General features: G+C 43.7%; 1 protein-coding gene across 6 annotated transcripts in view; it reads right to left on the bottom strand.

Moving 5' to 3' along the window:
• agap1 (ArfGAP with GTPase domain, ankyrin repeat and PH domain 1) overlaps nt 1–26,176 on the bottom strand; it is a 234,564-nt gene that overhangs the window by 155,612 nt on the left and 52,776 nt on the right. For all 6 annotated transcript variants that reach the window (XM_075477312.1, XM_075477313.1, XM_075477308.1 and 3 more), the window contains exons 2-3: nt 1,718–1,776; nt 1,540–1,627 (exon numbers count right to left, since the gene is read on the bottom strand). In XM_075477312.1, coding sequence (XP_075333427.1) covers nt 1,540–1,627; nt 1,718–1,776 — 147 coding nt within the window. The remainder of the gene's footprint in view (nt 1–1,539; nt 1,628–1,717; nt 1,777–26,176) is intronic.

Here is a 26,176-nt window from a genome sequence, read left to right as displayed (position 1 = left end):
TGCTTTTTTTTTTTTTACTTTTTAGTACTTGCTTTTTTTTTTACTTTTTAGTACTTGCTTTTTTTTGTACATTTTAGTACTTGCTTTTATTTTTACTTTTTAGTACTTGCTTTTTTTTTTTACTTTTTAGTACTTGCTTTTTTTTTTTTACTTTTTAGTACTTGCTTTTTTGTACATTTCAGTACTTGCTTTTTTTTTTACTTTTTAGTACTTGCTTTTATTTTTACTTTTTAGTACTTGCTTTTTTTTTGTACATTTTAGTACTTGCTTTTATTTTTACTTTTTAGTACTTGCTTTTTTTTTTTACTTTTTAGTACTTGCTTTTTTTTTTACTTTTTAGTACTTGCTTTTTTTTTACTTTTTAGTACTTGCTTTTTTTTTTTACTTTTTAGTACTTGCTTTTTTTTACATTTTAGTACTTGCTTTTATTTTTACTTTTTAGTACTTGCTTTTTTTTTTACTTTTTAGTACTTGCTTTTTTTTTTACTTTTTAGTACTTGCTTTTTTTTTTACTTTTTAGTACTTGCTTTTTTTTTACTTTTTAGTACTTGCTTTTTTTTACTTTAGTACTTGCTTTTTTTACTTTTTAGTACTTGCTTTTTTTTTTTACATTTTAGTACTTGCTTTTTTTTTTTTTACTTTTTAGTACTTGCTTTTTTGTACATTTCAGTACTTGCTTTTTTTTTTTACTTTTTAGCACTTGCTTTTATTTTTACTTTTTAGTACTTGCTTTTTTTTTTTTACTTTTTAGTACTTGCTTTTTTTTTTTACTTTTTAGTACTTGCTTTTTTTTTTTTTACTTTTTAGTACTTGCTTTTTTTTTTTTACTTTTTAGTACTTGCTTTTTTTTTACTTTTTAGTACTTGCTTTTTTTTTTACTTTTTAGTACTTGCTTTTTTTTTTACTTTTTAGTACTTGCTTTTTTTTTTACTTTTTAGTACTTGCTTTTTTTTTTACTTTTTAGTACTTGCTTTTTTTTTACTTTTTAGTACTTGCTTTTTTTTTACTTTTTAGTACTTGCTTTTTTTTTACTTTTTAGTACTTGCTTTTTTTTTACTTTTTAGTACTTGCTTTTTCTTTTTTTCTAATTTCTTGTTTCATGTCTGTTGTTGCTGCTGTGACAAGTGAATTTCCCCATTGTGGGATAAATAAAATGCAATCTAATCTAATCTAATCTAATCTTAAATCATAGGTTCCCAGGTTCTTCTGTGTGGAAACAGTGAGGATTCTGACAGTTTTAGAGTCCTGAGTGGAGCTTTCTTCACCTTTCAGGTGGTCTTCAGGACTGTGGGACCAACCCGTTTAAAACATAAAGAAACGTATTTTGTTTCAAAGGTTCGACATCGAAAGATTACCCGCTGTAATCCGGCCTGGGTTCATGAATTTCTCCTCTTTTTTCCAGTCATCTAATCGGCTTTTCTTTCTTTTTTTTATTTATTTCATGGATGTAATCTGCAGATGTTTGCAGTTTTTAAGCCTGAAACCACAGAAGAAACAGATCCAGCCACAGATCAGGAGGACAGAGACCGGCGTTCTCACCCTCAGGCGACTCCTCCTGAACGTACGTCCCCGTCAGGTATCTGTGGACCAGCGCCGACTTACCGCTGGCCAGGTTACCCACAATGCCCTGCGGAGGAGAAGCAGCTGTTGGTGAGTTCTGGACTTATTCTGCAGGCCGTACACAACGTTTTCGACCCATCGGGGCCTCTGAACTCACCACTTTCAGCTCTGGAACGGCCCGACTGAGCGTCCACTCCTGACTGTTCACAAACGCATCTGAAAGAGACAAAAACACAAACGCTGTTACTTCCCGTGTGATGCTCGACGAGCAGCCAATCAGCTCCTCCTGAGCGAGGAAGAGGAAGAGGAGGAAGAGGAGGCTCGTTAGGCTGACCGACATAACGAGGGGCAGATGAGCCCGAAGGAGGAGCGTGAGACCTGATATGATTCTGACCCACTTAGTTCTGACATTTTAAAAGTCACATAGAAAACAAGACATTTATTCCATAAATGAGATCAAAAGGTCAAACTTTTAGGAGATGAAATGATTGAAAATGACTCTAAAAAGTCTCCAAAGTTAGATATAAAACCCAAAATGATCCAACTGAACTCAAAATTCAAACCAGGAGTGTATGATCAAAGGTTCAAACAATGGGCAGAAGGGTGTCACAGCTCGCTGCACCATTCTCAAAGATGGCTCATTTATGAGCTTTCAAGAATTAAACAGGAAATTTGGCATGAATAACAAGATTTTTTTAGATACCATTTTATTTTAAAGGGGTGAAAACCGACCCCAAAGTATAGATTTAAATGGTATAATTAAAGTTATAGTAGATGCATATCACCAGGCCAGACCTCGGGTGGTCTCAGCCTTCTACAGGCCTTAGGAGTGTAGAAAGGTTTCTACAAGGAGTACGGGAAGCTATTCATAAAAAACAGATGGGAATCAGAGCTTAATACAGACATTTCTAATGTGAAATGTGTATGAAATGTGTATGACAATGTACTACTACTTGGTTGGAAGAATCTAACCAGGTTCTTCATAACACCCCAAATTAAAGACCGACAGCTTAGGGCCCGGCAGCCATGTTGGAGGCTCTGTGGCAGCCATGTTGGAGGCTCTGTGGCAGCCATGTTGGAGGCTCTGTGGTAGCCATGTTGGAGGCTCTGTGGCAGCCATGTTGGCTCTGTGGTAGCCATGTTGGAGGCTCTGTGGCAGCCATGTTGGAGGCTCTGTGGCAGCCATGTTGGAGGCTCTGTGGCAGCCATGCTGGCTCTGTGGCAGCCATGTTGGAGGCTCTGTGGCAGCCATGTTGGAGGCTCTGTGGCAGCCATGTTGGAGGCTCTGTGGCAGCCTGGAGGCCAACCGTATGCATGTTTTCTGGAGCTGCACCAAACTAAAACCATTCTGGAATAATGGAAATGCAACTATTAAAGACTTAATGATGGGATATGCTGCCCCTAACGACTGTGCTGCGATGTACCGAGGGAACACTGAGGAAGCTGTGCAAGGAAGAGATAGATATATGGCAAAAGTTCTACTTATAGCCAGCAAAAAGGCTATCACAAGAAACTGGGAAAGAACAATGGCTTGAGGTTATCCGAGATATCTGCTCAATGGAAAAGTTGACGTACCAACTAAAACTTAGAGGTGATATCTTCGACAAGAACTGGGAAAAATGATACCAACAAGTAACTGAACTATTAAAATGTGGAATAACAGACTGTAGATGTGTTTGAACTGCCCCTGACAACCGAGTTTGATTTTGTTGTTGTTAACGTGTCTGTGCATGGCTGCACGGTTGGTGATGTCTTGTATAGATGCTCACGATGTTCGTTTTATAACTGAAAATCCAATATAAATTAAAGCGGAAAAAAGAATTACTATCCAACTGAAGTAAAAATAACATAAAAAGTCTAGATGATGAGATTAGAAAGGAGATATTTCAATAAAAAGGAGCCTGAAAATATCAAAACTGTGACGAAAAACCGATCATGAGACGAAAATGTTGATTAGGGGACGAACATTAAGGAATAACCTCGAGATTCTGAGATAAAATCATAAAAAATTAAAATACCAAATCCAGTTTTATCCATAAAACCTCAAAATGAGAAAAAGTTTAAGATTGTACTGCACAGAGGAGCATGCATCTTCCATCCTGCAGCAGCCTCAGAGGATATAAGGCGACTCCGCCTCCTCTGCTAAGCCCCGCCCACTCACATCCACCCTGCTGGACGGATGAAGCCAGCTTCTGGTGGAAATGTTCTGCTGTCAGCTGCTCTGAGGAGCATGCATCTTCCATCCTGTAGCAGCCTCAGAGGATATAAGGCGACTCCGCCTCCTCTGCTAAGCCCCGCCCACTCACATCCACCCTGCTGGACGGATTAAGCCAGCTTCTGGTGGAGATGTTCTGCTGTCAGCTGCTCTGAGGAGCATGCATCTTCCATCCTGTAGCAGCCTCAGAGGATATGTAATTAACGTTGATAAGAAAGCATTGTTTGCTAGCATCTGCTGCTAGCTTACAGCTACATGCTAAACCATTTAGGGTTGGTGAAGTCTCTCAAATAGCTGTAAAAAACATGGCTGAGAGCCTTAAACCAGGAAAACGGCGTCACACGTCCCCTTTAAAGCGTCCGTAACCACATGGAGGAGCTCATATTCATCCATCAACACCAAAACACCAAATATTTGGTCCTAATCTGCAGAACTGATCATCTGGAACTCTGTTTGACAGCAGAACAAAGTGGGACACCATTAACCCGTCTGGACTGTAGCTCTAAGTAGGCCACTGGGTCGGACCCACTTAGAGCCTTCAGCCTGGTTTTACTAATTCATCAGGAGCAATCTGCGTCCGCCTCGAGACTCCCCACGTCCCACTAAAGAGACGAGATGGGGTCCCACCCCTCTGAGGCCCATGGGCAGATGAGCTGGGCTGAGACCCGTCAAAAGATTTCACCACTTCCATCCAACGGGCTTCATTTAACAGACTAATCTTTGTCATCCCATCATCAAACTGGGGTATAAACAGGAAAATGAGATAAGAGCAAGAAAAATGATGTGAAAGTACAAAATTCTGAGGTCAAAGGTTAAAAACTGTGCTCTGAAAATATCCAGATAACATTAAAACCGAGTGATTCGATGGAAATCTGACACAATATAGTAAAAGTGAGAAGATGAAGTCAAAGTTTGGGAAAAAAAATTGTCAAAATTCTGATTTTTCAATTAAAACTTTAAAAAGTTAAGCAGGAATTAAAGTTCTGATGTTAAATGCTTGTATGACAAATTTAATACAATTTTAACACTAACAATTTACAGTTTAAAGTATGACGTTATGAGAAAAAATGTAAAATATGAGATCAAATGTTCACAGAATTCACTGAGCTGTTGAATCAGAGTAACTTTAAATTAGCTTTCAGCAGCTCTAATGGTAGAAAGGGGCTATTAATCCAGCCGGGAGGCTATTAATCCTGCAGGGGGGCTTTTTATCCTGCCAGGGGGCTATTTTATCCAGCTGGGGGGCTATTTTAACCAGCTGGGGGGCTATTTTAACCACCTAGGGGGCTATTTTAACCAACTGGGGGGCTTTTTTAACCAGCTGGGGGGCTATTTTAACCAGCTGGGGGGCTATTTTAACCACCTGGGGGGCTATTTTAACCAACTGGGGGGCTTTTTTAACCAGCTGGGGGGCTATTTTAACCAGCTGGGGGGCTATTTTAACCACCTGGGGAGCTATTTTAACCAGCCGGGGGGCTCTTTAAACCAGCTGGGGGCTATTTCAACCACCTGGGGGCTTTTTTATCCAGCTGGGGGGCTCTTTTCTCGACCTAGGGGCTATTTTAACCACCTGGGGGGCTATTTTAACCACCTAGGGAGCTATTTTAACCAGCCGGGGGGCTCTTTTATCCAGCTGGGTGGCTATTTTAACCAGCTGGGGGGCTATTTAACCAGCTGGGTGGCTATTTTAACCTTCTGGGGGGCTATTTTCTCCAGCTGGCCCTGTTTACAGCCAGTCCGACCCTGAACCCAACGCTGGTGTTTACTTTCTCCCACAAGCTGAATTTATTGCCCCAAACGTTGGTAAAAACCACAGATAATCAGATTATTTCCACCCCAGTTTAACACCAACCAACAGCCCCACAGACCCCACAGAGGAACAGCTGTTTCCAGAGTTTCCACCACGAATAAATCCTAAATGCAGCAGCCGGCGCTGCTGAAGCGCCCGATTCTCCGGCGGCTCACACAGGGGGGCATTGTTGTGGCTTGGACAGACGGCGGTCTGTGCCGGGCGCTGCCAGCAGGATGTTGATGCAGCTGCTTCCTGTTTTCCTGCTTCGCCAGGTGACGAGCCATCAGCTGAAGCTCTGACACTCGATTCAACCGTCCTGAAGCTGAGCGCCAACGGGGACAAAGAGCGTCTTCATCAAGCGTGGCGCCGCTTCATCCAACGGGACGCTTCAAAACCTCAAACAGTGGAAACTCTGATTCGGGATCCTCAAACATGCAGATTTTTTCATTAAAAACTAAAATATACGTCAGAAATAGCAACTCATCTCTCGTCTTTTGCTCCAAACGACACTTTAAACGTGAATATTGGCTAAATTTGACCCCTTCAAATTTCTGAAATTTAACAGGCTTCCAAATGTTTGACCTGAACCTAAATGTTACACCTGAACCTAAATGTTTGACATGAACCTAAATGTTTGACCTGAACCCAAATGTTTGACCTGAACCCAAATGTTTGACCTGAACCCAAATGTTTCACCTGAACCTAAATGTTTGACCCGAATCTAAATGTTTGACCTGGACCTAAATGTTTGACCTGAATCTAAATGTTTGACCTGAATCTAAATGTTTGACCTGAATCGAAATGTTTGACCCGAATCGAAATGTTTGACCTGAACCCAAATGTTTCACCTGAACCTAAATGTTTGACCTGAACCTAAATGTTTGACCTGAACCTAAATGTTTGACCTGAATCTAAATGTTTGACATGAACCCAAATGTTTGACCTGAACCTAAATGTTTGACCTGAATCTAAATGTTTGACCTGAACCCAAATGTTTGACCTGAATCTAAATGTTTGACCTGGACCTAAATGTTTGACCTGAACCCAAATGTTAAATGTTTGACCTGAACCCAAATGTTTGACCTGAACCTAAATGCTTGACCTGAACCCAAATGTTTGACCTGAACCTAAATGTTTGACCTGAACCCAAATGTTTGACCTGAACCTAAATGTTAAATGTTTGACCTGAACCTAAATGCTTGACCTGAACCTAAATGTTTGACCTGAACCCAAATGTTTGACCTGAACCCAAATGTTTGACCTGAACCTAAATGTTTGACCTGAACCCAAATGTTTGACCTGAACCTAAATGTTTGACCTGAACCTAAATGTTTGACCTGAACCCAAATGTTTGACCTGAACCCAAATGTTTGACCTGAACCCAAATGTTTGACCTGAATCTAAATGTTTGACCTGAACCCAAATGTTTGACCTGAACCCAAATGTTTGACCTGAACCCAAATGTTTGACCTGAACCTAAATGTTTGACCTGAACCCAAATGTTTGACCTGAACCCAAATGTTTGACCTGAACCTAAATGTTTGACCTGAACCCAAATGTTTGACCTGAACCCAAATGTTTGACCTGAACCTAAATGTTTGACCTGAACCCAAATGTTAAATGTTTGACCTGAACCTAAATGTTAGACCTGAACCTAAATGTTTGACCTGAACCCAAATGTTTGACCTGAACCTAAATGTTTGACCTGAACCTAAATGTTTGACCTGAACCCAAATGTTTGACCTGAACCTAAATGTTTGACCTGAACCTAAATGTTTGACCTGAACCCAAATGTTTGACCTGAACCCAAATGTTTGACCTGAACCTAAATGTTTGACCTGAACCCAAATGTTTGACCTGAACCTAAATGTTTGACCTGAACCTAAATGTTTGACCTGAACCCAAATGTTTGACCTGAACCCAAATGTTTGACCTGAACCCAAATGTTTGACCTGAACCTAAATGTTTGACCTGAACCCAAATGTTTGACCTGAACCCAAATGTTTGACCTGAACCCAAATGTTTGACCTGAACCTAAATGTTTGACCTGAACCCAAATGTTTGACCTGAACCCAAATGTTTGACCTGAACCTAAATGTTTGACCTGAACCCAAATGTTTGACCTGAACCCAAATGTTTGACCTGAACCTAAATGTTTGACCTGAACCCAAATGTTAAATGTTTGACCTGAACCTAAATGTTAGACCTGAACCTAAATGTTTGACCTGAACCCAAATGTTTGACCTGAACCTAAATGTTTGACCTGAACCTAAATGTTTGACCTGAACCCAAACCCAAATTTTTTCATATATAAAGCGCACCGGGCTATAAGGCGCATTAAGCGAAACAAAACAGTGTCGTTGCTGTTACCTGGCAGTTCAGTGATGATTCGAAAACGAAACTTATAAAATCGGCTCGGCGCATGCGCAAAACCACAAAGTAGCAATTCTCGACAAGTAGCACAAATCGACTGAACACCAGCCTTCGTGAAAGCTCGGACCACAGTTGAGACTGATACCTTAGCCCAGGCATCCACGATCCATTGGCAGACAGTAGCGAAAGTCGCCCGGCGTTGTCTCCCTCCCTTGGTGAATGTGTGTTCGTCTTCTGTCATCCCCTGCTCCCACGCAGCTCGCAGTTTAACTTTGAACGCCCTGTTTACACTGATATTCATGTCCCGTGCTAACGCTGTTGCCTTCCGTCGAATAGAGACTGTAGAGACGCTTCTACCCGCTGCTCTCTGTTCAATAACCCACTGTTCAATTTTGTTATTATTATGGTGAATCACAATATATATTAAGCAAGAAGGTTCCAGGTTCAACACCCAGCTGGGGCCTTTCTGTGTGGAGTTTGCATGTTCTCCCCGTGTATGCGTGGGTTCTCTCCGGGTGCTCCGGCTTCCTCCCACTGTCCAAAAAATCATGCATGTTAGGTTAATTGGCATCTCTAAATTGTCCTTAGGAGTGAGTGTGAGCGTGTGTGGTTGTTTGTCTCTATGTGGCCCTGTGATGGTGTACCCCGCCTCTCGCCCATTGACTGCTGGGATAGGCTCCACCCCCTCCCGCGACCCGACCGACGGATTCAGCGGTATAGATAATGGATGGATGGACAATATATATTACTCCGCTACGCTCATGACTACTGTAGCCGTAATGCTGCGCTGCGGCTTTGTAGTTTACCAAAGTCTTACTAAAACATTTTGACAGAGCGCTGTGTACCACACAAAATCGCTTCAGGGTCCGTAAGCTAACAAGAATAAATCCATATATAAAGCGCGCCGGGTTATAAGGCGCACTTTTGTTTTTTGAGAAAATTATAGGCTTTTAAGTGCGCCTTATAGTGCAGAAAATACGGTAAATGTTTGACCTGAACCTAAATGTTTGACCTGAACCTAAATCTTTGGCTAAAACCTCCAAAGATCTTCTCCAATGAGAATATGTTTGACTCATTTTTGTTTTGGCTTGTTCATCAGTGGAGCCGCTGCTCTTTTATGTCACATTTACGGAGTTAACAGATGAAAAATGGAAGATTTTTACATGAAACTGGAGGTTTCATCGTGTTTCCAAGCCGCCGAGGGGTAAAGGTGAATAAATAAAGGTGAAATGCTGAGTAAGCAGACGATGAGGCGCACCCAAACGACATCAATCCATCAACCGGCCGAGAGGGAAGATGGAAACCCCCACGATTCCACATCGGAGTATTTCCTGCTGCTCTTTCTGAGCATCAAACATATCAACAGTCCAGCTCAGAAATCAGGAACTCTGAGGTGGGTTTGCTCACCGATTTCTGCTAAATATCCCGAAACTTTCCAGGAGAATCAAAAAGAATTAACTGGAACTCTCGTCTGGTTCACGTTTCATACATTTTACAAAATGCTCAATATTTACACACAAACTGGTGTGAAATGCCTCCACACATATTTTTCTGTTGAACGAGAGGAGTAAAAAACGTGTAAAAAACCAAGAATGTACCGTTATATCGATAGTTAGCTGAAGATATGGAACAGTCCTTAAAATAATTTACATCTGTTGTTGTATAAAAATTTGTCTGGTGACAGAAAACCGAAGAAACAGCATCGCCTTCAGGTCGCTAGCACCACGGTTAGATAGCTAGCTTACATTTAGCTTAGCTGGTTCATCAGTTAGCCAGCGGCTGTATGAACACATTTCGATTCAATAGTTGGTAGTTAAACTTTAACACCAGATAAATCTACCTCATAAATTATTGATACTTGACTTTTTGTCGTCTTTGGGCCTCCAGTAAGTAGCCATGTCCTCATGGTTGACGAATAGCATAGATGCTCAACTGTATTAGCATCCAATCATTGTTTTAGTCAAGATTGAGCTACAATTTATGTTTAGCTAACTATGTTTAAGCACCAAACCTTAAATTTCCAGAGTTTTTCAGCGATTAGTCAGAAAATAGTTAAAGAAATCCGACTTATTCCTTTAAATCTCAAAGAAGATGAAAGACAAGAAGAAAACTGATAAAAATATGACTTCGGTTATCGATTATTCCATGAAGTCATCGGATAATAAGTACTTTTATAATAATAACTATTGAAAAGAGAAAAAATTACAGTATGAACCAGCTTTTAGCCACAATCAATGATGGCCAATACGGCCAAATAAGGTATTTTTATTGATAGCAGCCTCATAGGATATTAGTTCAACTGCATGAATAAATATTTAATTCCGTTGATCCCTGATAAAGAAATCCATTTTTGCTTTAAAAATGATGCAGGGATTTATTTTCTTTGGGTTTTTGCACTCCGTACGCAGCTCGTTTCCACCATTTATCTCCTCTAAAGTCCGGCCGATGGCAGATAAAACAACCAGAAGCACAAACATCCACCTCAGGTTGGAGGCGGTGGAAACACAAGCCAGATCCGAGCGACGGAGGAGCAGCAGGAAGGTTACTGCGAGGCCAGCCGCCGCCTGATGAGGAGGACAGATAGAGGACGAAGAGCAGCGGAGGGAGGCGCTGTCAGAGGGACAATGAAGAGCAGCTGGCTGACGGCCAACACAGCAACAACAGCCCCTCTGTGAGCGCCGCTGACCCGACGTGTGCCGCCGCCGCCAACAATGACGCCGCGCGAGGCAGGAAACCCTCAGCTGGCGGCGCCGTTTCCTCATGGAGGATCATTACAGTCAGATCATCACAGAATCACCTTCCTACCCTGAGGTTTCACCGTATAAAGGCAGCGAGAAGGTCAACAATCATCCACCAGCAGGGATCCTAAAAGATCCTAACAGATCCTAACCGATCCTAACCGATCCAAACCGATCCTAACAGAGCCTAACAGAGCCAAACAGATCCTAACCGATCCAAACAGATCCTAACAGATCCAAACCGATCCTAACAGATCCTAACAGAGCCAAACAGAGCCAAACAGATCCTAACAGATCCAAACAGATCCAAACCGATCCTAACCGATCCTAACAGAGCCAAACAGAGCCAAACAGATCCTAACAGATCCAAACAGATCCTAACCGATCCTAACCGATCCTAACAGAGCCAAACAGATCCTAACCGATCCTAACCGATCCAAACAGATCCTAACCGATCCTAACCGATCCTAACAGAGCCAAACAGAGCCAAACAGATCCTAACAGATCCAAACAGATCCTAACCGATCCTAACCGATCCTAACAGAGCCAAACAGATCCTAACCGATCCTAACCGATCCAAACAGATCCTAACAGATCCTAACCGATCCTAACAGAGCCAAACAGAGCCAAACAGATCCTAACCGATCCAAACAGATCCAAACCGATCCAAACCGATCCTAACAGAGCCAAACAGAGCCAAACAGATCCTAACCGATCCAAACAGATCCTAACAGATCCTAACAGAGCCAAACAGAGCCAAACAGAGCCAAACAGAGCCAAACCGATCCTAACAGATCCTAACAGAGCCAAACAGATCCAAAGAGAGCCAAACAGATACTAAACAATCCAAACAGATCCAAAGAGAGCCAAACAGATCCTAACAGATTGTAACCGATCCAAACAGATCCAAAGAGAGCCAAACAGATCCTAACAGATTGTAACCGATCCAAACAGATCCCAACAGAGCCAAACAGATGCAAAAAGAGCCAAACAGATCCTAACAGATTGTAACCGATCCAAACAGATCCAAAGAGAGCCAAACAGATCCTAACAGATTGTTACAGATCCCAACAGAGCCAAACAGATCTAAAGAGAGCCAAACAGATTCTAACCAATCCAAACCGATCCTAACAGATCCAAAGAGAGCCAAACAGATCCTAACAGATCCTAACCGATCCAAACAGAGCCAAACAGATCCTAACCGATCCAAACAGAGCCTAACAGATCCTAACCGATCCAAACAGAGCCTAACAGATCCTAACAGATCCTAACAGATCCTAAGCGATCCAAACAGAGCCAAACAGATCGTAACCGATCCAAACAGATCCTAACCGATCCAAACCGATCCAAACCGATCCTAACCGATCCAAACAGATCCTAACAGATCCTAACAGATCCTAAGCGATCCAAACAGAGCCAAACAGATCGTAACCGATCCAAACCGATCCTAACAGATTCCAAACAGATCCTAACAGATCCTAACAGATCCAAACAGATCCAAACAGATCCAAACCGATCCTAACAGATCCAAACAGATCCAAACCAATCCAAACCGATCCTAACAGATCCAAACAGATTCCAAACCGATCCTAACCGATCCAAACAGATCCTAACCGATCCTAACCGATCCTAACAGAGCCAAACAGAGCCAAACAGATCCTAACAGATCCAAACAGATCCTAACCGATCCTAACCGATCCTAACAGAGCCAAACAGATCCTAACCGATCCTAACCGATCCAAACAGATCCTAACAGATCCTAACCGATCCTAACAGAGCCAAACAGAGCCAAACAGATCCTAACCGATCCAAACAGATCCAAACCGATCCAAACCGATCCTAACAGAGCCAAACAGAGCCAAACAGATCCTAACCGATCCAAACAGATCCTAACAGATCCTAACAGAGCCAAACAGAGCCAAACAGAGCCAAACAGAGCCAAACCGATCCTAACAGATCCTAACAGAGCCAAACAGATCCAAAGAGAGCCAAACAGATACTAAACAATCCAAACAGATCCAAAGAGAGCCAAACAGATCCTAACAGATTGTAACCGATCCAAACAGATCCAAAGAGAGCCAAACAGATCCTAACAGATTGTAACCGATCCAAACAGATCCCAACAGAGCCAAACAGATGCAAAAAGAGCCAAACAGATCCTAACAGATTGTAACCGATCCAAACAGATCCAAAGAGAGCCAAACAGATCCTAACAGATTGTTACAGATCCCAACAGAGCCAAACAGATCTAAAGAGAGCCAAACAGATTCTAACCAATCCAAACCGATCCTAACAGATCCAAAGAGAGCCAAACAGATCCTAACAGATCCTAACCGATCCAAACAGAGCCAAACAGATCCTAACCGATCCAAACAGAGCCTAACAGATCCTAACCGATCCAAACAGAGCCTAACAGATCCTAACAGATCCTAACAGATCCTAAGCGATCCAAACAGAGCCAAACAGATCGTAACCGATCCAAACAGATCCTAACCGATCCAAACCGATCCAAACCGATCCTAACCGATCCAAACAGATCCTAACAGATCCTAACAGATCCTAAGCGATCCAAACAGAGCCAAACAGATCGTAACCGATCCAAACCGATCCTAACAGATTCCAAACAGATCCTAACAGATCCTAACAGATCCAAACAGATCCAAACAGATCCAAACCGATCCTAACAGATCCAAACAGATCCAAACCAATCCAAACCGATCCTAACAGATCCAAACAGATTCCAAACCGATCCTAACAGATCCAAACAGATCCTAACCGATCCAAACTGATCTAATTTCTGTCCTTCACAGAGCTTTGCTGCGTTCAGAAAGCTCCTCAGATCAGTTTTTCTTTACTTTCTTCCTGCTTTGTTCTCACATCAGCAGGAAAACGAGCTCCAGCGTCGCTGCTTTTCTGTTTGTGTCTGAGCGACGCTCCAAACCGTCCTAACGTGGCTCAGGATAAGCGTCCTGAGGTCGTCTGTCATCGCCCGCTGACGTCACCGTGAGTCCTGAGGCATGCTGGGAATGCAAACGTGTGCGCAGGCATGTGAGGAAACCGGTTCTGGGTAATCTCTGGAGATAAACACCAGGACCGGGCGAGGCCGCCGGCACGTCTGATCCAGCCCTCTTCCACCTGCACACAGCAGGCCCGTTTGTTGCTCTTTTCACTCGTTTCTCTCAGTTAAATCTTATAAAAGACTAATTTAAGTTTAGCTCTTTTGTTGGTTTACACCAAAGTTTGTCTTTCAGACTTCTCCCTCATGAAGTATTTGACTTTAAATGATTTAAATTGGGCTTAAAAGTTGCCTCGTTGTGCAGGATCCAGGTAAAACTTTTTAAAAAATCTAACATGAGGAACATGGACAGAACAGACGCTCGAAGACCATAACCGACATTTCTAATCCGTTTATATCAGGGATGGGCAACTTCCATGATAAGGAGGGCCAACATTTTTTCAGCACTATCATTGGAGGGCCACATGACCACGCACTTCGAATAATTGGATATGAAAGACGCTACAAATGATTCTCAATAAGAACACATTTTATATTTATTGCACCAACATACAACTATTTTCTGCATATAAATGCATTTTAACACGTCCTTAATAAGCAACAAAGACAAAACTTTTGCTTAAAAAAAAGTGCAAAAAGGAATTTGAACTCCTTCATAATAAAGAACAAAACTGAAGAGGTACTCTTCTTCCCATTTTGGCTGAAAGATGCGATTTTCTCTGTCAAGTTTTCTCTTTTTTCCACTGCTAGTGGCCATGGCTCTTGATTTTCCTATTCGCTGTTGCGGAAAGCGGCCCGGGCCCCGCTAATGTTTGCATATGGCGCGCCCTCTATCGGTCAACAGTAGAATTGCAAGTTTTTTGTTTTTTTTTAAATTATTAAATTACTATTGATCTATTTGCGGGCTGTACTGAGTAAGGACGAGGGCCGTGTGAGGCCCCTGGGCCTCCAGTTGCCCATCCCTGGTCTAAATATTTAAGTAACGAAGCAAAACAAGACAAATATTTGCTTATTTGTGGTTTATTAAGCCGAACTGGCAGCAAAGAACCACCTAACGGGATGAAAGGGTGGGATCTTTGCTCTCAGAAACAGCTGCATTCCTGGACCTCTGCTTGGTCCTGCGGCGCCCACCGGCCCGCCAACGCTCCCAAACAGAACTCCCAAACAACAAGGTTTGTTTGGAGGTTTGTTTGGAGGTTTGTTTGGGGGCGTTGACAGAGGCTTTGAAATAAAAGCGACTGCTTTGTGAGAAAGTCCGACTGGATTAAACCCAGCAGAGCTCTGAGATCCAAGGACTCAGGTCAGCTGGTCCAGTCCAGAGTCCAGACTAAACATGGAGAAGCAGCATTTAGCTGTTCTGCTGCTAACAAGTGGAACAAACTGCCAGTGGAGATTAAACTTTCACCAAATGGAGACATTTTTAAATCCAGGTTAAAGACATTTCTGGTCTCATGTGTCTATGCATGAAATCTGCACGATATCTTTGAACTTATCTGGACTGTTGCTGGTTTTTAAATTCATTTAAATGATTTTATTTGTTTCTCTTTATATTCTTTAATGTATTTCTAATGCTTCTTGCACTCCCTGCTGCAATGCTTTTATTTTATGTGAAGCACTTTGAATTGTTTTTACATGAAATGTGCTATATAAATAAATTAGATTTGATTTTGATAAATCAGGGGACCGGGGTTCAGTCCTCACCCAGGAAGCCTGTCGTCCTGCTCCCGGTCTCCTGGGTGTCCCGCCATCTTTCTGCAGATTCACCGTGAAAGAAAAGCCTTGAATGGAAGCTGCACCCACCCGGTGGGGCGGTGGGCGGAGCGAGGCTGCTGCTGCCTCCAGGCAGCCTGGATGCCGGGGTTAACCCCGACTGTGACAAATCAGAGCGCCGCCGCCTCATCAGTCACACGTGGCATCATATTATCTCAGCCTTCGCCCTTCACGCCATTTTTCTCCTCCATCGGCAGACATTTCACGTTTCAGTTTGGAGTGTTTTCTGCTTTTTTTGTGTCTGTTTTGTGACATTTATCTGGACTGTTGCTTGTTTTAAAATGAATTTAAATGACTTTATTTGTTTCTCTTTATATTCTTTTATGTATTTTTAATGCTTCTTCCACTCCCTGCTGCAATGCTTTTATTTTATGTGAAGCACTTTGGAATGTTTGTACATGAAATGTGCTACAAATAAATTTGATTTGATTTCTGAGGCCCAGATGTGAATCTGTTTAAGAACATCTGCAGCTCTGTTATATCCTGACAAAATGAACCCAAACGGGCAGAAATTCATCGGATTTAACATCCTGTTGCAGCTTCTTCGTCTCCCTCTGAAACCAAACGTCTGACTGATGAGCTTCAGACGGAGAACAAAGATGAACAAAGATGGAGGTGTCAGTTTGTCACTGTTCCTGTCCAGCAGCTGCACAGCGCGAAGCCGTGTTTACACAGAACATGTGTCAGGCGTGTGTTTGCCGTGTGCTCGTCAGCTTCCACACAGCTGATTAAACCTGTCCGACAGCTTGGGACACACCTGGTCTGAGCCAGCTCATTCTTTGTGGCTAATGTAGCTTTAGCTGGATATGTGAGGCCGTTAGCAGCTCCCAGCAGGAGGAAACAAAGGCCTTAAAGAAGGATGCGGGAGAAAAGCTGATGAACAGCTGATGAAAGAGTAGAAAAATAAGTGTTTCAGTGGTTCAGGATGTTCAAAACACCCAAATCAACGCTTCAGTGTCCAAAACCACAGCAGTCCAACATCAGAAACCGACAGACTTTACGAGCAGAAAGGAAGAAATGCACCGAAACGGACAAAAGGCGAGTTGTGTTGGTGGCAAAATGCAGCACAGAGGCTGAAAAGATTACATTCATAATCAATAAGAAATCAGGTGTGTTGAAGCTGGGAAACATCTAAAACCTGCAGGATGAGGGTGTCCCTGGTTTAGGGCTTTGGACTGATTTTAAGCTGGTTTGGACCAGTTTGGAACTTTGATTTTAGACTGATTTAAAGCTGGTTTGGACCAGTTTGGAACTTTGTTTTTAGACTGATTTTAATCTGGTTTGGACCAGTTTGGAACTTTGATTTTAGACTGATTTTAATCTGGTTTGGATCAGTTTGGAACTTTGTTTTTAGACTGATTTAAAGCTGGTTTGGACCAGTTTGGAACTTTGATTTTAGACTGATTTTAATCTGGTTTGGACCAGTTTGGAACTTTGTTTTTAGACTGATTTAAAGCTGGTTTGGACCAGTTTGGAACTTTGTTTTTAGACTGATTTTAATCTGGTTTGGACCAGTTTGGAACTTTGATTTTAGACTGATTTTAATCTGGTTTGGACCAGTTTGGAACTTTGTTTTTAGACTGATTTAAAGCTGGTTTGGACCAGTTTGGAACTTTGATTTTAGACTGATTTTAATCTGGTTTGGACCAGTTTGGAACTTTGATTTTAGACTGATTTTAATCTGGTTTGGACCAGTTTGCAACTTTGTTTTTAGACTGATTTAAAGCTGGTTTGGACCAGTTTGGAACTTTGTTTTTAGACTGATTTTAATCTGGTTTGGACCAGTTTGGAACTTTGATTTTAGACTGATTTTAATCTGGTTTGGACCAGTTTGGAACTTTGATTTTAGACTTTATTGTGAAAATATCCTAAATAACAAATATATAAAGGATAATAATAATTAAATAATATAATAAAATAATAAAGGACATTGTTTTTTTTCCTTCAGAGATGCTGATTTTATCAGATGAGGTCACTTTTGTAAAATCAGGATTTTATCCGTGCAGAGCTGAAACCTGGAAAATGACCGTTGTTTTCAATGTTTGGTTTTTATCGATAAATCATTATTTCAGTTTCTTATGAGCAGAGAAGCAAAAATAATGTTTTATAAGTGTCGCAGGGAAAAGCCAAGCCCCGCTCTAAAGGGTTTCTTTTATTATTTTAAAGCTACTTTCTTTTTCTTTCACAGCAATATTTACTGTCAGAGAGCTGCTACGTCCTCGTAAATCTCCAGACAATTTTACCATTTATAAGACCGGCTTTGCTTTTATAAACGTAACGCAGATGCAGCCGAGCATCGTCGTCTTTGAAAGCAAAGTGAAGGCATTTCACAGACAAGATGAGATTAATTTTAAGCCCTGGTTGGAGTGGGAGGTGTATAATCTGGTTATAAAGTCCTGATCTACGATGGAGGAGGGACAACAGTGACAGCAGACATCCAGAGGAGGCGAGGAAGGAAGGATAAGAAGGATATGAGGGAGGTAATGACTATAAAGCACAACTGAGAACCTCAATGAAAAATCAAATCTCCTGGTATTGCGAGTATTTCCTCCAGATGTGTGTGCTCATTTTTCACACACAATCTGATTAAAGCCGCCTGAAGGGAAAGCAGGAAGTCAGGGCAGGAAGAGGGTGGCAGGCGACCAACCGCGGACGAGCCGAAACAAAGAGGCCGTGTTGTGATTGGACGGAGGCGATCAGATGGTAAACAAGACAAGAGGATTACATTTCTGCAAAGTTTCCTGAATGTGCATCGCTTCAGGACGGCTGCAGAGCCGTGCTTTAGAGACACCGAGGGTGACCTCTGACCCCGCCGGCCAATCTGCTCAGCATTCATGTCAGTGTCTGGCTTTCATGTCACACTCCAGTTGAACAAAGACAGAAAGAGTCTAACAGGGCGGGAGGTCAGGCGGCGGAGAGGTCAACTCAGACAGAACAGATCTGATTTAACCTCAATTATGATTAATGAAACTGCTACAAACGTAGCTCTAAAAGCTACACCCAGGATACCAAAGCACTCCCAAACCAGCCAGGACACCAAAGCATTCCCAAACCAGCCAGGATACCAAAGCACTCCCAAACCAGCCAGGACACCAAAGCATTCCCAAACCAGCCAGGATACCAAAGCACTCCCAAACCAGCCAGGATACAAAAGCATTCCCAAACCAGCCAGGATACCAAAACCAGCCAGGATACCAAAGTGTTCCCAAACCAGCCAGGGCCGTCATCTCTCCAGCATGTGTAGGATAAACATCCTTCTGGTCAAGCATGTCCAAAGAACCTCACCTGGGAAGGCTGTGTCTATCCTAACCTGAATCTTTACGACTGGTTCCACCAACGACCGAGTTCTAGATGCTGCCACTGAGGATGAAGGTCAAAGCTAATTCTAAATATCGTAACTTTAAGCCAACGACCAAACATGAGGATAGGAAACCGGATCAATCCACAGCAGAAAACGGATCATTCCTCCTGAATCCTCGAGTTTTCCATTTCCTCTTAACAAAGCCAACATTGTGCACCAAAACCAAACTGGACAAACCAACAGAAGAAGTCCAACAACCACCACGAGCTGCATAGAGAAACTGCCACAGGACACCCCTAAAATATGACCCCAGACCCCGTCCAAGTCCACACCAAGGCCAACAATACCAGTTTCTGTATCCAGTTTCTGAACTGGGTCCCTCCTCCTGACTCCTTGTGTTCAACTCTTTGGATTTCTGGGTTTTAACGCTGATGTTGCACTTCTGCAGCTGAATCATAGACATCATTCCGGCAGCACGATCCAAACAGAGGGCTGCTTCCTCTCTAAAAGTCATTATCAGACCATTCAGCATTCCTTACGAGCACTTCCTGCCCCCAACCCCACAAAAGCTTGGTAATTTGCACAATTATAACTGGTGTTTTTAACGTTGATGCTGTTGTTCCAGCGACACCGCCGACACAAAGACGAGCCGAGAAGCCTTCATCAGCGGCGAGAGGCGGAAACGTGCTGATGTTTGGATTATTGTTATCATCCTCCTCTGACCTCAGATCTGTCACAACCACTGCAGCTCATGCACCGCCGCTGTGCGTGTCACTATCTGCGCTGGGGGGGATATTAGTGGGTCTGAAACCAGGGGGAGGGGGTCCGCAAGCTGTCGACGAGCCAGGAAATGATATCTGTAAAGCTGAAGCTGCACTGCCGGATTTAACGCTTCATTTAACTTCTTTATGAAGATTCTGCGTTTTGTTTCTTGGTTTTGTTTTATTCATGAGACTATTCTGCATCGCAGGATTCAACATGTAAACGTCACAATGAGATTTATGGACGATTAAAATGAGTTGAAAGAGTCATTAGCAAGAAAATGATTGAAAAATATGATTATTCCTGCATTTCTTTGTGTTTTCTGTAGAGCTGGGCGAGTTAACTCGTTATTATCGCGTTAACCCATTATAATATTTAATGCCGATAAATATTTTATCGTGCATTAACGCAGGTTTTATTTATTTTTGGGTTTTTTTACAGAAAATTTTTAAACTTTTTTTATTTTTGGGGGCTTTTGTGCCTTTAATGGACAGGACAGTTCAGAGAGACAGGAAGCAGGGAGCAGAGAGAGGGGGAACGACAAGCAGCACAGGGCCGTCCAATGCGGGACTCGAACCGGGGCCAGCTGAACCCACTACTCCACAGACCACCCCTGTTTCATTATTTATTTTATTATTGTAAAAGTCTGTTGCTCACAGGCTTTTATTTTGTAAAAGTCTGTCGCTCACAGGCTTTTATTTTGTAAAAGTCTGTCGCTCACAGGCTTTTATTTTGTAAAAGTCTGTTGCTCACAGGCTTTTATTCTGTAAAAGTCTGTTGCTCACAGGCTTTTATTTTGTAAAAGTCTGTTCCTCACAGGCTTTTATTTTGTAAAAGTCTGTTGCTCACAGGCTTTTATTTTGTAAAAGTCTGTCGCTCACAGGCTTTTATTTTGTAAAAGTCTGTCGCTCACAGGCTTTTATTTTGTAAAAGTCTGTTGCTCACAGGCTTTTATTTTGTAAAAGTCTGTTGCTCACAGGCTTTTATTTTGTAAAAGTCTGTTGCTGTCTGCTGTGGAACAGGAAAAGAAAGTAATCTGCGGATCCACCAAACATGGAGAAGGGTACGGAACTTTTACTCGGCCATTTTCATTTTAAAGTTCTTCCAGACGGCGGAGTCGACAGAACCAAAGTCATCTGTAAACTCTGCCAAGTTGAATTGTCTTCTCAGCGTAGTAGTTCCAGTCTAAAATATCACTTAAAGGCAAAACACACAACTGATAGCAGCAAGTCATTCAAGGAAACAGACAGTGGAGCGAGGCTTCTACATAAAAACTACAGAAAGATGCTGATGTTAAAAGTGTGTTTGCACAACAAATGTTATGGCACTTTCAAAGAGTAAAGAGTCGAAGGTAAAGCCGCAGTAACTGGCAGCTGATCCTGGCAGCGCCGCAGACTCCCACAGCTTCGGCTTCGGGGACAACGGCGAGCCTTGTGTTGGCCGGCGGGAGGCGTTGGCACGGGACTGGACTGCAGAGAGCTGGGGCAGGTGTTTCTGTGCGGGAGCCTAAACCTTAGGATGGCGTTAGGGTGGTGTTAGGGTGGCGTTAGGGTGGTGTTAGGATGGCGTTAGGATGGCGTTAGGATGGCGTTAGGATGGCGTTAGGATGGCGTTAGGGTGGCGTTAGGGTGGCGTTAGGATTGCGTTAGGGTGCCGTTAGGGTGGCGTTAGGATGGCGTTAGGGTGGCGTTAGGATGGCGTTAGGATGGCGTTAGGCCTGTCAGCGCCAGCAGAAAGCAGATTTAAGACCACAGGAGCAGGACCATGCAGGTGCCGGGCAGATAGCCTCCTCTGACCTGATTTACTGTCACACTTTCTCTCAGGCAGCAGATGAATTATGCAAAGCAGAAACTGCCCTGCAGCTTCTCCCAAACTGCTGATGCTTTCACACATCTGTCTGTGCGTGCAAAATGCTGACAAACTGGTCCGAGACGGGCGGAAAACACAAATTAGGTGGCTGCAAAACGACTACCAACGCCACCATCGTTAGAATAAAATGCTGCTCAAAACCAGACGGGAATAATGCAGGAAGTTAAAGCTAAAATGGAGGCAAAATGAGCAACTTATCGTCCCAAATCTGAGCCAAACAGACGTAAAAATACATCACATTATGGTCATTCTGCAGAAGCTTTTATCCAAAGCGACTTACAATAAGTGTGTTCAACATCGGTAGGCAAAAGAACTTCAGGTCACAAGAAACCATAAGTGCATTTCCTTCCAAAACCAAACAGCTAAGAGCATGACTAGTGCTAGAGTAAGTGCGGTAAGTTAAGTACCGAGACAAATGGGAAGACAATTTAGAAAACAAATAAGTGCGTAAGGAGCTGGGTCAAAACTGAGCCTGTTAAACTTGACATGCATCAGATGTTTGTATTTAGAGACAAAAATCCTGTTAATTTCCACCAAAACAAGGCCGTAACCTCTAAAAATCAGCTGTGCTGGATTAAAAGTCGCCACCGGGCCAATCTGTGGTAAAATGTGTGATCAGCATCAATAAGGAGCGCGGGTCAGGAAGCAGGAGGCGGGCAGCATCACAGCATCACACACTGCCTGACCTAAATATCAGCCTTTTAATCAGCGGGACCCTCCCCACCATCCCCACCATCCCCCGCTCGTTCACACAAACACGGGCTGGTTGGCGGCGTGCCGGCTGCTCATCCCAAAACAAATAAAAGCTCCGTCACACCAGCAGCGACTAACCGGTTCACACGCAGCGATTAGGAGTGCGTTTAATCAGCGAGCTCATCAGGAGCGCGTTCAGCAGAATTAAGACGCCCTCTGATACCTCCACTCCACGGGCCTGAGCAGTGTGCGTTAGTGCGTGGGGGGGGGGGGAGAAGTCGCCTGGGAGGGTTTAAAGGGGGAGAAAGTTTCAACGACACGATGGGGACTTTTTATCTGAACGAAAACAAGCAAATCCTGGAATCGTGTCTTTAAAAATGAACCAGAAAAAGTCCCAAAACCTTCAATTTACGGTCAGAAAGTCTCACATTTGTGGGTTAAATATCAATATTACTCTGAGGCAGCTCGTTGTGGAAAAGGAAATTAATTATGCAGCTCTCTTTCTTTCATCTGCCGACTGACGGCGGCGGCGAGCTGTCAGAGTGCGTGGGTAGGAAAGACGAGCTCAGCAGGGGGGGGAGGGGGAACCAGCTCACCTGCAGACAGTAGGCATGGTACGGTTTTGGTGGACGCTCCGAACCGTACGGTTTGCTTCTCACGGGGCGGGGCGTGTGCAAACCGTACGGGGTCCACGGTTTAATTTATTTATTTATTTATTTATTTATTTTGTGTGTCCAGACGTTCGACGTTTCGCTAATAGCCGCTTTCGGACAGACCGTTATCAGAACTGTCCTACTCGAATTTCGTTCTGATAACTGTCCTTCTGTTTTAGTCTGCATTCGCACACGAGTCGGGACCTGATAGGGACTGATGCGCCGCGCGCAGCCGTCTGCGTGACGTGTTAGCCGTTAGCCGTTTAGCGCCACACTCAACAACAAAACAGAACAGGTAAAAGTAATTAAAGAAGAAAAAACACCACCAAGAAGCTAATATGGAGAGCGGGGAGGCCACCGTGTTCATGGTCTGCATGATGGTGATATTAATCATGGACGATCACATCAGCTAATATCGAGGCTGGAAGAGCTCACAGAGAGAGTCAGGAGATACTTTTTCATTTCATGAAGGAAGAAAGGAGAGCAGAGCACCACAGACAAAGGAGACAAAGTGTAAGTTTAACTTATTAAACACCCGCCGGTTGTGTCTGTGTGGTATGAGGAAACATTTCAGCCGTGATAGCATGACAAGGGGCTAGTGGCATACGCTAGTGGAAACACTTCAAATATGTCCGGCCAACCGTACAAAACCGTAAACCGTAGACCTCAAACCGTGATACACACCGAACCGTGAGTTTTGTGATCCGTGCCACCCCTAGCAGACAGGCTGGAACAGAACCGGGTTCACGGACGCGTTCCTCACGGCTTCGGCCAGACGTGCTGCTGCACATCCACTCAAACAAGCACAGAATCCAGGTTCTGCAGCTTCACCAAAAGCTGCTTTTCAACCAAAAAGGACCCGGTACTTCCAAGTTCCAGGAACTTTCAGCTAACAACGTTCCTTCGGACCACTTAATCCGTTCTAATGAGGTCTTAAGTACCAGAAAAACCCGACAAAAATAGCAGATCTAAGCAAGAACACAGTTCCAGGAACTACGGTCAACTTTCTCCTTAGTTCCTGGAACTCTGTTCTTAGTCGGTCATTAAGTCGATCCCCTGCATTCCCACTGCAGGAACCAGAGGGGAGGTATTTTACCCCTGGGAGGGGGTACTTTTAAAGTACCTGGAACTTCTGGTGTGGGTTTTGGGATCCCTTTCCATTGATGATTCACACTAACTATGAAGCTCATTTGAAACCTTCGGCCTGAGAGGAAATGATCTTTCAGACCTTTGGAAGGAAGAAATGGGCCATTAAAGTCGCTGCCTCTTAAAGGTCAGACACAGGAAGAGAGGGAAAAGCCTTCCAGCGGTTCCTAGTCCCCGGGGAAGGTTCCTACAGCCGAGCTGCAGCTGCAGAGCTCCTCATCTCTGGTGTTCCTGAGCCTTTCATATCTGCAGAAATGTGGTATCACGCTCTGAAACTCTGGACCAGGCAGCCATGGGGGTTCCATGCAAATGTCTGGAGACACACCGGTAACAGTTAGCGTCAGTTTAACATCAGCATCCAGCTGCCAAAGCAGAAAAGCTCTGTCTGCAGAGCCTGCAGAGAGGCACAAAGTTATGTGTTTTATTTCTGCTGCAGGATAAAAGTCTTTGAGCTGCAGCTGCTGTTGTTTACTTGTTCATCAACCCTACGTTTAAAGGCTTTTAAAGGTTCCTTTGGGTGTAATTCTGCAGGTTCTGGACCGTTCGGGCCTGAAAAAGATGAACATTTTACAATATATTTCCCACTGTAGCGAAGATTAGACGTGAAGCTGGTTCATTTTGGGGCTCTGACGTAAACGAGAGTTTGAGAAACGACGCATTCAACGCACCTCAGATGTGGGGAAATCTGAGCTGAAAATAGTTTTCAGCGCCTGCACATTCGGAGGTGGTTTTGATTAAAGTTGTTTATTTCAGTTAAACGGAGAAGCAGATGAGCTGGGAATGCTCCAGAGGAACCGGGATGTTTCTAACAGGAACACAGGAGGGAGGTTTGGTGTCCACGTGGCTTTCAGGGGTCATTTTAAGATGCTTAGATCGTGGCTTTTATGCTGTTTTCAGGGTTATTTTTGGAGTCCAGGACCATTGCAGTCGGATTAGAGACTCTGAGGAGAAAGTTGTGCAACAAGGTCACAGCTTTGGGTGTTCAGCAGCGGGGATGCTCAGGTTCAGATGCCTCGCCACCGGCTTGCTCGTCATCTGCCCCGCCATGGATTTGAGGCTTATGTAAGAGCTTTAACCAGGAGGGAGGAGGGAGGGGACGATGCTGGCACGCCACCGCCGCTGCAGGAAGGCAAAGACCCCCAGAAAGGAGGCGGCTGCATCACTCTGAGGCTGTTCTGCCAATAACTGACTCATAACTAAACTTTACAAGGACACCTGTCCACCGAACGCCGTCCGCCGCAGCTCGCATCAGACTCCAAACCACCAACACTCGCCACCAGGGACAAGTTTGGTCTGAAGGGGAAGTGGAGAGGAGGACGGACACACCCGACCTCCCACACATGACCCCAGAACGACCTCCCACCGAAGCCGGCTAATGAGCTCACAGCGAGGGTCGGGCAGCTCATCTATAGTCACTCACAGCCGATGTTTCCAAAAGAGAAGCACAGAGCATGTTGGTGTTAGCAGGTTAGTTACAAACAGAAACTTCTGTCAGCTCCGAGCTTCCTTCTCGCTCAGAAACAGTTTAAAGGACGTGAAAACGGGCCTGAAACACAGCCGAAACGCAGCCGATGGAAAGAAGGAAGGATGGAAGGAGTAGGAAAGGAAGGAAGAGAAAATGAGAAAAGGGAGGAAAGAAGGAAACAAAATAGAGGAGAAAAGTCAAAAAGAAGGGATGAGAAAGTAGAGAAAAGGTGGAGGGTAAGAGGAGAGGAGGGAAGGGAAAAGGAGGCAAGGAGGTGAGAGTGAGGATGCAGGAAAGGTGTCATTGGAAGGAAGAAAGGAAGAGAGTGAAGGATCAGCAGTACACGTGTGAGCGTGCATGTGTGAGCGTGCACGTGTGTTTAATGAACGAGGAGAAAGCAGCAAAGATCAAAGCTGTAACGAGGAAACTCGGTTTTTCTTCTTCTTCTGCTTCTTGACAAGCTTGGAATCAAACCGTCCCAGGAGTGTGTGTGAGCATGCACGTGAGCGTGCACATCAAAGTGTGTGTGCTGGGGAGTCAAACCGATGTCAGTGAGTGATGCGTGTGTGTCTGATCCACATTACTGCTGCATGGCTGCAGATGTAGGTCACACACACACCATTAACACACTCCTGAGGTCAGAGTGAGTGTGTCTGAGGGTTGGGTTTCAGCCTGAGCACACACACGTGCACACGCACACGCCCACACACACGTGCACACACACACACACACACACACACACACACACACACACACACACACACACACACACACACACACACACACACAGGTGACCTCCTCCAACAGCTCGCTACCTGCCACC

This window comes from Odontesthes bonariensis, chromosome 11 (genome assembly GCF_027942865.1).
Source record: "Odontesthes bonariensis isolate fOdoBon6 chromosome 11, fOdoBon6.hap1, whole genome shotgun sequence".
NCBI classification, from domain to species: Eukaryota; Metazoa; Chordata; class Actinopteri; order Atheriniformes; family Atherinopsidae; genus Odontesthes; species Odontesthes bonariensis.
This window is presented reverse-complemented; position numbering and strand designations above follow the sequence as displayed.